At 42.6% G+C, this 13,080-nt stretch overlaps 1 protein-coding gene across 3 annotated transcripts in view; it reads right to left on the reverse strand.

Annotated features, from left to right (window-relative positions):
• The window catches only part of LOC111860962 (UPF0606 protein KIAA1549-like), a 115,584-nt gene that overhangs the window by 5,605 nt on the left and 96,899 nt on the right, over window positions 1-13,080 (reverse strand). For all 3 annotated transcript variants that reach the window (XM_072710323.1, XM_072710324.1, XM_072710326.1), the window contains 4 exons: window positions 5,689-5,816; window positions 3,789-3,994; window positions 3,378-3,595; window positions 2,662-2,803 (listed from right to left, as the gene is read on the reverse strand). In XM_072710323.1, the coding sequence (XP_072566424.1) occupies window positions 2,662-2,803; window positions 3,378-3,595; window positions 3,789-3,994; window positions 5,689-5,816 (694 nt within the window). The remainder of the gene's footprint in view (window positions 1-2,661; window positions 2,804-3,377; window positions 3,596-3,788; window positions 3,995-5,688; window positions 5,817-13,080) is intronic.

Below are 13,080 nucleotides of genomic sequence, written 5' to 3' on the forward strand. Positions count from 1 at the left end.
GCTAGTCAGAGCCGGCCCAAGGCATAAGCGAACTAAGCGGCTAGTTAGGACCCCGCGGCCACCAGGGGGCCCCCAAGAGTACATGAAATTACATCGTATTTTTATTTTTATTTTTTTCATTTATATATGTGTAATATTTCAGTTGATATCATATTGGTAATGAAATCCATTTTTCAATTAAAAAAAACAACGCAATATTATTTTAACTGGCTGCTGAAGGATGCATGCACAGTTGGAGTATGACAGCCATACGATGCCTGAGGTAAGTTAACTTAAATTCATTGAAGAAGCAGCGTCACTGCAGCAAAACAATTAATAATGTCACAAAAAAGGACATATCTTTCTGGTGCAGAGAAAAGAAAACGGGAGAAATCAGAGGAAGAGAAAAAACAGCAAGATAAAGGTAAGTTAAAAAAAAAATGAGTATAAATGAAACGAGGCTAAATTGCAAGGTAATGTTACTTCTTCCGCTTAAGCGATCACCAGCGGCAGCTAACAGCTCGTCAATTCATGCTCGTGCAAAGGATGAGACGGACAAAAATTACCGATGCATAATAAAAAATAAGCTTCTGTTTTATAACTTTGGTACTGATAACAGTTTAAAGGAAAGTGGAATATTGAGGTGGAATGTAAAGTTGAGTTAGTTTGTCTTTTCATATAAAAATATCCTGTTTGTATTTGACTAATTTGTAGTTCTTTGGTATTTAGCTTTATATTTTATTATTTATTATATTATTTATTTTATTTTTAGTTGATTGTATTGCACTTTTTACATGTTGCAAAATTTTCTGACCAAAAGTAAATAAAGTGGTTAACGTTAGCCTTATATTTTATTATTTATTTTATTTGTGTTGATTGTATTGCACTTTTTACATGTTGCAAAAAAAAATTAAAGTGGTTGAAGTGTTTACAGTAAGAGCATTGTATACTAGTTTATTTTGCCACTTTTCAGTACACTACATTAAGTATGCCAACTGGTACTGCAAAACTTTGAATGTTAAAGTGCAAATTAACACCTGACTACTCCTGTGGGTTTGCTACTGTTACAATTAAAGATCATAGCAAGGGTAAAAACATTGGTATGATGTAAGCAACACAGCTACAAAAAAAAAAAATTATATTGGGTGTGTTAGATTTATAGTGTGCGAATAATAAAGGATTGACAATAATTAGTCATACTGGTGGCACAGAGGGGCCCCCAAATAAAATTCTGCTTAGGGCCCCCTGAAGGCTTGGGCCGGCCCTGCCGCTAGTGATGGGAAGTTCGGCTCAATTAATGATTGACTGTCCGTTGTAATTAATCGATTCTAAAACCGATTCTATGATTCACTTTTTTTTTTCATCTTTTTTTTGTTCAGCTTGACTATTCACAATAAAAAAAACAATATATAAAAAGCAGAAAGGGTGTCGATGCTGAATAAACACGCGTGTATATATAATTCTTGATTAAATAACCCTGATTATTTTCTTTACTTAAGCCAAATTCATGTGCATGAGTATCAAGGACTACATCACATTTAACTGCAATATTACCAATACGATCACACATACACATACAATGAGCATGAGTAAACTTGCATACGTTGTTATGTAAACGTCAAAGTTAATAAATATCTTAGTTTGTTCTTGGATGAAAGACATATAGTTTTATTATACAGAAATGCAATAATTTACTGTTGTGATAAATGATGAAGAGCTGCGTTTATTTTATTCCTTTTAACAGCGTAACTGCATTTCCGCAGTAAACGCCACGAGGGCTCTTGGGATCGGTTCGCGAACCGTTCATTTGAGTCACGTAAGTTCGATTCGTTCATCGAACAGGTTCTTTTGAGTCACCTAGTGTCCGAAAACCCGTAAGTTTAATTTGTTCATCGAACGGGCTCTCAGGGAGTTGCTGAGCGCAAAAATAATCGGTGTGCATCATTGTCTATGTACTGGACATTACTATTCTGTCATTAAAAACTCCCCACCTTACTTCCGTTAAAAGTTATTAAAGCCATAAATATCGAATATGATATATACATATCAGTGACAAGTTATCTTCATCTTCTACCAAATTAGCCACTGTTCCCGCCTCCAAAGTGTCAAAATTCATCCTGTCCAGTGAGCGAGTGCTGTGCAGACGCGAGCGCGTAGATAGGGTCCAGCGAACGCGAGCGTGTAGAGAGGATGGGTTTTCAGCTCGTGAGCGCACACGCGCTTGTGGTTCGACTTTTGGCACTAATTTAACGCCGAGCGAGCGAGTGCTGTGCAGACGCGAGCACGTAGAGAGCATGGGTTTTCTTCTTTTTTATGCGCACGAGTTTTGGCACTAATTAAACGTCATACCATTATTACTGCCAGTTATTCTGAATATTCAGTGATTCTGAATTATACACAGAAAAGTAAATGTGTCTTATCCTGTTCCTGTTATGACCAGGTAAGTTGTTGAAATGTGGATGGGTGAAATGTATGTTGTGTTTTGTATACACCAACAAATCTAAAATATATTAAAATAAAAAAATATATATTGGTAAAAAAAATACATCCTGGTTGTAGGTTCATTACTACATTTCCTGTTTTGGTACTAATGACATCCACATGATTCCATACTGTGTTTCCTGAGAAAATAACAGAACATATGGTAACTGTAATTCAAGAACCAAACATGTTTGTACACACCACATAGGCGATGTTGTTAACCCCTGGAAACTTCCTGTACATGGTGTCGTTGTCCATGGGGATAAGTCTGTCACTGTCGGTATCCACCAGGCTGCCGTTCATTGGGGACCTCTTCCTCTCTTTGGGGGACCGCCTCCCCTTGCTGATGCAGGTCACATGTCATTACCCATGAGCACCGGTTTTTCAGCATGCATCCTAGCAGCTCAGCATACTCCTAAACCCTCTCACATGTCCATCAGGCCCTCCATGACAGGGATTACAGAGGACCATCTACCTGCACACGCTCAGTATGTTACTCATTAATGACACTTTAACAAACAGCACCAAATGAACCAAGACTCCAAATGGGTATTTTATCAGAACAGGAATAAAACGGACCAATATGAATCTCCAGTTAGTAGTCAGGGGCAGACGTGTGTGAATATTCAGCTAAATTATGTCTAAAGCTCATTTTAACATATTATTGCTCAAAACCTGCTCAAAGGGTTTGTCAATAATTTTTGCTTATAGACAAGACCTCAGATTGCTGGAGGCATTTGGATTGTTAACACATCTCTATCAATATAACAGGTTTATTTGATATTGAGAGTGACTCTTACACATGGAAAAGCAGAGATCCCTGACCCACCCGATTCTCATTCAAACCCCGTACTGTAGTTTTGAAAATCACTCTGAAACTAAAAGAAGGATTTAAAGGTCGGTCTGTGACCCTTGACCTCTTCCTGGGCTCCATGTAAACGGAAGGCACATGAACATCTGGGTCCAGGATCCTGTCGAACTGCAGCTGTGCCTTCTGGTAGACATCTTTCGGCTCGAACCCATCCATGAGGTCATCCATGGTGGGAAAGTCGTAGTGTCCTTTCCTCTTGGCCCGAAGGCGGATCTTGTTGCGGTACTGCTCAATCTCAGACTTCTGCCTCAGGGCTACCCTAATCTGAACCGAAGACACTTATGTGTTATGAGACAGAATGACCCCAGTCTGCCAAGGAAATCAGTCAATGTGTTTTTTCAAATTAAATCGCTGCTCATTTCTTATTACTCTACTCTTGGGAGATATGGTAACAGTCTAAGCTGTATGACACAGCTCCAGCCCATGGCAAAGAGGCATGATGGGAGCCGAGCCTTACCTCCCTATTGATACTAGTGCTCTCCAGCACCCTCTCAATGACAGGGGGGCTGTTGGGAGCTGGTGCAGGCATAGGTTGCATGGCGATCAGCTGAATCTTGTTGGCTACCCGCCGGGTGCATTCTGAAGGGCGAGACGCACGGTCCACGTGCTCAAAGATGGAGGCTGAGGATTGCTGATCATTGGCCCCGTTGCCTGCTGAGGGTCCTGTTGTGGGGGAGTCAAAGGAGTCAGTTACGGAGATCACCTACCCACTACTCCCCTGAGAGAAAGGGGATTTGGAACAAAACTCATTTTAAAAAGTGCTTTTGATTTACTTTTTGGATTATTTGAACTGCCTGCTGCAAAATCAATTCTTTAGTTCTGTAACGCTTTATTTCTGTCACCAAGGGGAAAATGTGCCACTTTAATGCCAGTTTCCCATTCAGAATAAGATAAAGAATAATCAGGTCCAAAGTCCAAACTCAGATGACTTGCATTCTTTATTAATGATCCACCACGAGTATGGCACAATGGTTTCAGCACTATGCCTTCATCAGTGTGTGCTTCCATTCACAATAATTAAAATGTAAAGTCAATACATACAATACTTCCAATTCAAACTGGGTCATTAGTTCACCTGAAGCATATAATAATAGATACTTTTTGATCCCCATGGGCGTACAGAGCAGCCATCTGTTGTGGTGCCCAGGGAGCTGGGGGTTAAGGGTCTTGCTCCAGCACCTGCAGACGTGCCGAAGCTGGGTTCGAACTGCCAACATTCTGATTACAGGCTTAGCCCACTAAACCACGTGCTACCCCTACATTTATTAAATTACTCTTACTAATTAACTTATGTTATATTTACCACAGAGGATGATTAATGCTAAAGTAGTGGGCTAAGCACAGTAATATCTAGTCTTCCGATGTCAGAATTATATCCACTGGGACTCAAAATGGACCAAACCCCATCACAAACTACTTGGAGAGTACACAGGTTTCACATAGCTTTCACAGACCAGATGACCAGCGTTCTATCCACCAGTCATGAAGAGGAAATATTTCTTACTGATTTAATTCTCCCCTGAGTGATACAATAAGGCATAGATCAGCAGTAAGAAGAGGGAACTTGACAGAATTATTAATTTTACTGTGCTGATCAGATCCAGACCGTCAGCACTGTGAGCACAGAGCAGCACTGAAGCTCTCTGTACTATAACAGTGCAGACTAGAGGAGCTGTCTGCAAGCTCCAGAGAGCAGGAAGTGCAGAATGAGTGAGGCCCTGGCACAGACCCTCCTGTACAGCTTTACCAGGACAGACTGCTCATTGGGGGACATTCTTTAGGACTAAGTGTCCTCCATTTTTTTTTTTTACATTGTGGGGACCATTTTTCAGGTCCCCACCAAGATTTGTGAATGCAATCAAAAAAGTAAAAATTCCAAAAGTCTTGAATTTTGTTTGGTTATGGTTAAGGTAGGGGTTAAGATCGTCATGTTGTCATTAAAGTTTTCCCCCATTGAAATGAATGGAGAGTCCCTACAAAGACATAATTACAAACCTCTGTGTGTGTGTGAGCGGGTATACCTTACCTTATGGGGACACAATGTCCCCACAACGTGATGAATACCTGTTTTTTTTCTCTTATGGGGACCAGTTTCCTCAATTTAATAAAAATCTGGGACTGCAATGAAAAAACTAAAAATGCAAAAACTGTATTTTGCTTGGTTACTTATGGTTATGATTAGGGCTGGGTAGGGGTTACGGTTCTCATAGTTAGCATTAGAATTTTTCCCATAGAAATGAATGAGCGGTCCTTATAAAGATATGTTTACCCAACATGCATGTGTGTGTGTGTGTGTGTGAGAGAGAGGGGGAGAGAGAGAGAGAGAGAGAGACCCAGGATGGCCTAGTGGCACTTGCCATTTTTGGGGGGCTTCCGCAGCTGCTTCCCCTCACTGGGAGTTTCATGGATGCGGGCGTTCTCTTCGGCTGACTCCCTTCCGCTGGATGGATTGCTGCCCATAGAGTCAGCATCTGATGGGGAGATCCTGCCAAATACCAGACAATTCAAGTCACATCTCTCCAAGGAGTGGCTCCAGTGAAGACTCCATGGCCCATGGAGAGCAGGGCTTGCAGTTTACTGTGCTGGTGAGTTACCTCACAGCACTGGAGCCTGATGCTGTTACATAAGGAAATGCTACTGGCACCTTGTAACAGTATCAGCATTACCATCAACCTGCCTATAGGCTAATTAAGATTTAGGTACATCTAAATATTTAGAAGATTTTATCCAAAGCATCATACAATTCAGAAAGGAGAAATCAGACAATCCCTAGAGCCATTGGGGTTAAAGGCCTTACTCAGGGGCATAATCACAAAATCACTCTGACAAATCTGGGATTCAAATTGGTGACCTTCTGATCACAGGCACAGCATCCTAACCCACAGAGCCCCACACTGGTACACACAGTCTTATTCTCAGCCACGGTTTAGTTGGGAGGGTGCTATGGCAAGGTGCAGTGGCAGCGTTGTATCATCTTTTGTGGCTGTATGGTATTGCCTATTGTGCTGCATGGTGTTGCCAAATGTGGCTGCATCATATTGCGCAATCTGATATCATTGTGTTGATATTGTTCCTATAACATCATTGGGTGTTTCTCAGTATGTGTACTTGGGTTCTTGTGTAACCATTTTACATCATCTTCCATTGCCAAGACCAAATTCCAATACTAAGGTGGCTTAACGGTTAGGGAAGTGCATTCATAATTAAAAGATTGCAGGTTCAAATCCCTGACCAGCAAGGCACCACTGAGGTACCCTGAGAAAGGTACCACCCCCAAGCACTGCTCCCCGGGTGCTGAATTAGCTGCCCCCTGCTATGTCACATTGTCACATATGGGTTAAATGCAGAGAACATACTTGGTTGTCGTGCACTGTGCTGTGTCAAGAATGAGAACTTATCACTAAATTCTAAAATACCTGGATGTTGGTCTTGCACCGCCCCAAATATCAAGGATACATCAGTTGCATCCTCATTGAATGAGACCAATCCCATGATTCATTGCGCCCAATGTTCGTTCTTGGGAGGCGAGTTAAAAAGACCGGTCTTGCCAAGACCACAAGTACGATATTTGTGTTCTTGGTATTGAGAAACACCGATAATTAATGTTGCGGCAACATCACTGCATCGCTGCAACTGACCAAACACATTGTTGTGATGTCACAGCTTTGTGTGTCGAGGAAAAAGACTGGTAAATAGTGGGTGTTTCTCAATAAGTGTCCTTGACCGTTCCAATACTCAAGAAGTACAGAGAATGGTAAAAATCCCCGGATGCCTTTCTTGCCCCATCCCAAGTATCAAGGATAGATCAGCTGCATCCACACCAAACGAGACCAATCCCATTATTTATTTTAACTAGCCTCCCTTGAGAGGCTAGTTAGCAAGACCAGTCTTAAGACCACAAGTACAATCCTTGCATGTTTTATAATAAATTTATTATTCACCCCTCCATGAAACGCCACCTTATCACAGTGGGGTTTGTGTGCCTCTGTGATCCTAGGAGCTATGTTGTCGGGGGCAATTGCCCCCGGTAAGGTCTCCCATGGCAAATTGGTCCTAGGTGAGCAGTTAGACTAAGTGCAAATCAGACCCTCATGATGAAGGAAAATATAATGTATCATGTTATCCCACCTGGATTGGGGACACCGGGGCCTTGCCCTGCAGCCAGGTTTGGAGAGAGCTGGAGGTTGAGTGCCTGCTGGTCGGGCCTCCGCTCATGGGGCCCAGCTAGGCACAACCTGAAGGAGTAATGTGGGTCCACCCTCCTGTGGGCCCATGACCGTCAGGGGAAGCCATGGGCGTCGGGTGCAGTGTAGATCGTTGGCTACCAAAACTGGTTCTCGGTACTGGAACGTAACCTTTCTGGTATGAGAGGAGACGGAACTGGTGCGGGAGGTAGAGAGATACTGACTAGATGGGTGGGTCTGCTGATAGAACCCCTGCTGTGGTGCAAGTTTATCGATGTTCAACGGGTGAACGAGAGGGTCATCTCATTTCAACTTTGAGTTGGAGGTGGCGCTCTGCCTGTTTGTGTGTACATGCCGAACACCTGTCAAGAGAATCCAGCCTTGTTGGAGACCTTGGAAGGGGTGCTAGAAGGGACACCATTGTTCTGCTGGAAGTGGATCCTGAAGCAAGAACTCAGCAGTGGGAGGAATTTGGTGAGGCTACGGAGAAGGACTTTAGGCCTCAAAAAGATTTTAGCAAACCATTGGACGACTCAGAGGGGGAAGCCGGGCTTTGCCTATGCTGTTTGAGAACTGCTGACCTCAACTGGTGATATAGTCAGGTAGTGGAAAGAATATCTTGAGGATCTCCTGATCCACTGATACGCGTTCCATGGAGGAAGTAGAGCTGTAAGGCTCACCAGAGGTCACTGAAGAAGTCAAAAAACTTCGGTAGTAAGGCTCTGGGGGTGGATGAGATTCACCCTGAGTTCTTGAAAGCTCTTGATGTTGTTGCGCTGTCTTTGCTGATACACCTCTTCAACATTCTGTGGACATTGGGGGCAGTGCCTTTGGATTGGCACACAGGGGTGGTGGTCCCAATTTAAAAAAAAGGGCACTGGAGGATGTGTCCCAACTACAAGGGGATCCTCACTCTTCAGCCTCCCTGGTAAGATCTATGTTGGGGTACTGGAGAGGACTGTCTGTTGGTCGAGCTTGGGAAGAGATAACAGCTGGCACAACCTGGAAAAACGGTCCAGCACCATCAGAACCACCATGTGACCTTGGGATCGGGGCACATCCATGATGAAGTTGAGTGCCAGATGGGATCAGGGATGGACGGGTAAAGTCACTTAGCAGTTTTGTGGTACTCCAGTTTCAGTGGTTAGTCAGTACCTGGAAATGGTGAGCTGTGCCTTTGAACTAGTGACACCACTCCTTGAGGGCCAGTATTATGGCCAGCAGTTCCCAGTTGCTCATGTTGTAATTGTGTTCTGTGGGAGACAGTTTACGCGAATAGAAAGCACAAGGGTGGACACTCCCTTCCTCCTTCAGATACTGTGATAACACAGTCTCAGCACCAATCTCTGAGAAATCCACCTCCGCGATATCAGTTTGTGTCGGGCTGGACTGCAAAAGCACAAGCAACGAGCTGAACATAAGAACATAAGAACATAAGAAATATACAAACGAGAGGAGGCCATTCGGCCCATCGAGCTCGCTTGGGGAGAACTTAACTAATAGCTCAGAGTTGTTAAAATCTTATCTAGCTCTGATTTAAAGGAACCCAAGGATTCAGCTTGCACTACGTTATCAGGAAGACTATTCCATACTCTGACTACACGCTGTGTAAAGAAGTGCTTCCTTAAATCCAGTTTGAAATGTTCTCCCGCTAATTTCCACCTATGGCCACGAGTTCTTGTATTTGAACTAATGCTGAAGTAACTATTCGGTTGAACAGCATCCAAACCTGTTAGAATCTTATAGACCTGGATCATGTCCCCCCTCAGTCTCCTTTGCTTGAGGCTGAACAGATTTAGCTCAAATAACCTTTCCTCGTATGACATTCCTCTAAGACCAGGAATCATTCTTGTGGCCCTACGCTGCACCTTTTCTAAGGCCGCTATGTCCTTTTTAAGATATGGTGACCAAACCTGTACACAATATTCTAGGTGAGGTCTCACCAAGGAATTGTATAATCTTAGCATTACCTCCCTTGACTTAAACTCCACACACCTGGAGATATACCCCAACATCCTATTGGCCTTTTTTATTGCTTCCCCGCACTGGCGAGAATGAGACATGGAAGCATCAACATACACACCAAGGTCTTTCTCATAATCAGCTACCTTTATTTCAGTAGGTCCCATAAAATACCTGTACTTTATATTTCTGCTCCCTACATGGAGTACCTTACATTTGTCTATGTTAAATTTCATCTGCCAGGTGTCAGCCCAGTCACTAATTAAATTAAGATCCCGCTGTAGCTGCTGAGCCGCTAGTTCAGTATCTGCTACATCACCCACCTTGGTGTCATCTGCAAATTTCACCAGTTTACTGTATATATTGGTGTCTATATCATTTATGTAAATTAGGAACAAAAGTGGTCCTAAAATTGAACCCTGCGGTACCCCACTATGAACGCAGGCCCACTGTGACATTGAGCCTCTTATAACTACTCGCTGCTTCCTATCCGTTAACCAGTTATCAATCCAGGTCGCTACAGTTCCTAAAATACCTGTCGCTTTGAGTTTAAGTGAAAGCCTCTTGTGGGGAACAACATCAAAAGCCTTTTGGAAATCTAAGTAGATGACATCATAGGCCTTCTTATCATCAACTTCCTGAGTAGCTTCCTCAAAAAACTCCAACAGATTTGTTAAACAGGATCTACCTCTCCTAAATCCATGCTGGCTATCCCTCAAAATGTTATTTGAGTCCAGGTAATCTACCATTTTCTCTTTGATTATAGCCTCCATAACTTTACCAGTTATACAAGTTAGACTGATTGGCCTACAGTTTGACAAATTACTTCTATCCCCTTTTTTGAAAATGGGCGTTATGTTGGCATGCTTCCAATCAGAAGGTACCACACCTTCAGATAAGGATTTTTGAAACAGTAATGTTAAGGGTCGGCAAATAATATACCTCATCTCTTTTAACACTATAGGTAAGATGCCATCAGGGCCCTGTGATTTATTTATTTTGAGTTTAGCTAGGCTTTGCAAAACATCAGCTTCAGTTATATATATATTAGTTATAGACGATGTTGGATTAGTAATAAGAACTGGTAAGTTACTAGTGTCCTCAACAGTGAATACCCGTGCAAAACTATCATTGAACTCATTTACTATGTCAATGTCGTTTTCAATTATAAGACCCTTACTATCCTGCAGATTAGTAATTTCAGCTTTTAGAGCTCTTTTAGAGTTAAAATACTGGAAGAAACTTTTAACGTCATCCTTAGCCTCCAATGCGATCTTCCTTTCGACATTCCTTTTAGCTCATCTAATGTCATTTTTTAATTCAGCCTGTAGATTTAGATACTCTTGCTTTATTATGTCATCATCAGTTATTTTCCATCTCTGGAACAAAGCCCTTTTCCTCCTTACTTTATACTTTATTTCCCTATTAAACCACCTAGGTTGCAATTTCCTAGATTTATTCTTGCTGGAAACAGGTATGAAGTCCTCTTGCACTTGCAATAATGTGCTTTTAAAAAATTCCCATGCCTCTTCAACAGTTTTGTTATTTAACTCCATCCAGTTCACAGTTTCTAGTTTTAATCTCATACAATTGAAGTTAGCCTTCCTAACATTATATATTTTTGATTTGGACTTTGCTCTTCGGGCACTAAACTTAACCTCAAATTTAACCATGTTATGATCGCTACTGTCAAGTGGTTCTAAAACGTCTAATTTACCAATCCTGTCCTGGTTATTAGACAAAACAAGATCAAGAATGGCATCTCCCCTGTTAGGGGTGTTAACAAACTGAGTAAAAAAACAATCCTGTACTAATTCCACCATCTCAAGTTCATTTTCAGAAGAGCCAGCAACAATGTCCCACTGCATCCCCGGTAGATTAAAATCACCCATAACTACCACATCATTTTTATTGCTCATAATCCTAATATCACTGTATAACAATCTGCTTTCCTCAGCAGCTACATTGGGTGCTCTGTAACAAACACCGACAATTAGGCTATTTGAGTTTGTAGCATCTAATTTTACCCATATAGCTTCCGTACTTTTACTTATATCAGTAAGCTCCCTTGCCTGCAAGTTTTCCTTTACATATACTGCAACACCACCTCCCTTCTTACCTATACGCTCTTAATTATTATTTTATTTAAAATTTTAAACCTGATAAATTTACTACTACTTACCAGAAGAACCTCTGCCTGAACCAAGTATGAACTAAAAACAAGGCGAAATCGAAGTTGCTCTTGGGAGGTCGAAAAACCACAAAAACCCCCTCACAGCAGGCTACTGCCGGAGCGGGAAAAAAGTGGAAAATGTCCTCCCGGCCCCGACTGGCGACCGAGCAAAGCTCAGGAGCAACTGTCCTTTTCCGGCGCCGGGTAGCGATACCGACGTTAGATATTATTAGTTATAATCGCCCTGCGGGTGTTTGTTACGGAGTTTAAACGCGGACAGAAAAACGCTGCTCACGCGACACCCGCAGCTCTCTGTCGGTAATAATCGCGCTGTTAATTAACAGACAGGACAGACAAGCACTCACGCCGACCGAAATAAGAACAATAAATAGAAATAAACAGCCACCCACGTAAACAGGTAAAGCACACAAACACTCAAAACACTCCAAAAAACAATCCCAAACAATCGCTGCAGCTCAACACCACTCTCTCGCAGCAATCCCAGCAATCCTCGCAGCAATCCCAGCAATCCTTGTAGCCCTGCGAGCTCTACTACTAAGGAGTCACTAGAAGAGGTCCTTGAGGGTGTGGAGGGCAGTCTCTTCCTCAGCATTCAAATGGATGGTGGTGCGACTTGCCTGGAGGAGGGGTATGAAGGAGGTGGCCATGGAGCTGAAGCCCCGAATGAAGTGCCTGTAGAAGTTTGGAACCATTGTTGCTCCTTGACGGTGTGAGGCTAGTTCCGCACAGCCCACACCGTCTCCTCATCCACCTCTACTCCCCAGGGCTGGATCTGTTATCCTAAGAACTTACTCAATGACACGTGAAACTCACATTTCTCCCCTTTCATGAACAGGTGGTTCTTCCGGAGCCACTGAATAACCCAATGGACATAACTCACATGTTCCTCCGGAAAGCAAGAGTAGACCAGGATTACGTTGATATAGATGATGACAAGACAGTTCAGCATGTCAGAGAGAATGCAGCTCATGAAATTCTGAAAGATGGAGGGACTACTATACAAACTGTAGGGCATCAATAGATACTCAACTGACCAGTATTCGTGATGAAGGTCTTCCACTTGTCGCTGGCCCGGATGCAGTTGTAGGTGCTCCTGAGATCTAGTTTGGTGAAGACACGTGCCTCCCGTAGCTGTTCAAGGGCCAAAGTGAGCGAGGAGGAAGAGATCCTACTGACCTGGGTTTTCAGGATTTCCGGTGTGCCTGAGGACCTACAGTATATCTTAACTGGAGGTCTCGGATAGGTGTAGACAACACAGCTCAGACACAGCTTATACTGATATTAACCATTATAATGCATTATGAAGGTATCAATAGCGCATTATCAATGACAGCTTCATAGAGCATTCATAATGCATAATAAACCTGGCTATAATGCGTTATGCCTTTTTATAAATACAGTAAAACTGG

This window comes from Paramormyrops kingsleyae, chromosome 3 (genome assembly GCF_048594095.1).
Source record: "Paramormyrops kingsleyae isolate MSU_618 chromosome 3, PKINGS_0.4, whole genome shotgun sequence".
In the NCBI taxonomy this organism is placed as follows: Eukaryota; Metazoa; Chordata; class Actinopteri; order Osteoglossiformes; family Mormyridae; genus Paramormyrops; species Paramormyrops kingsleyae.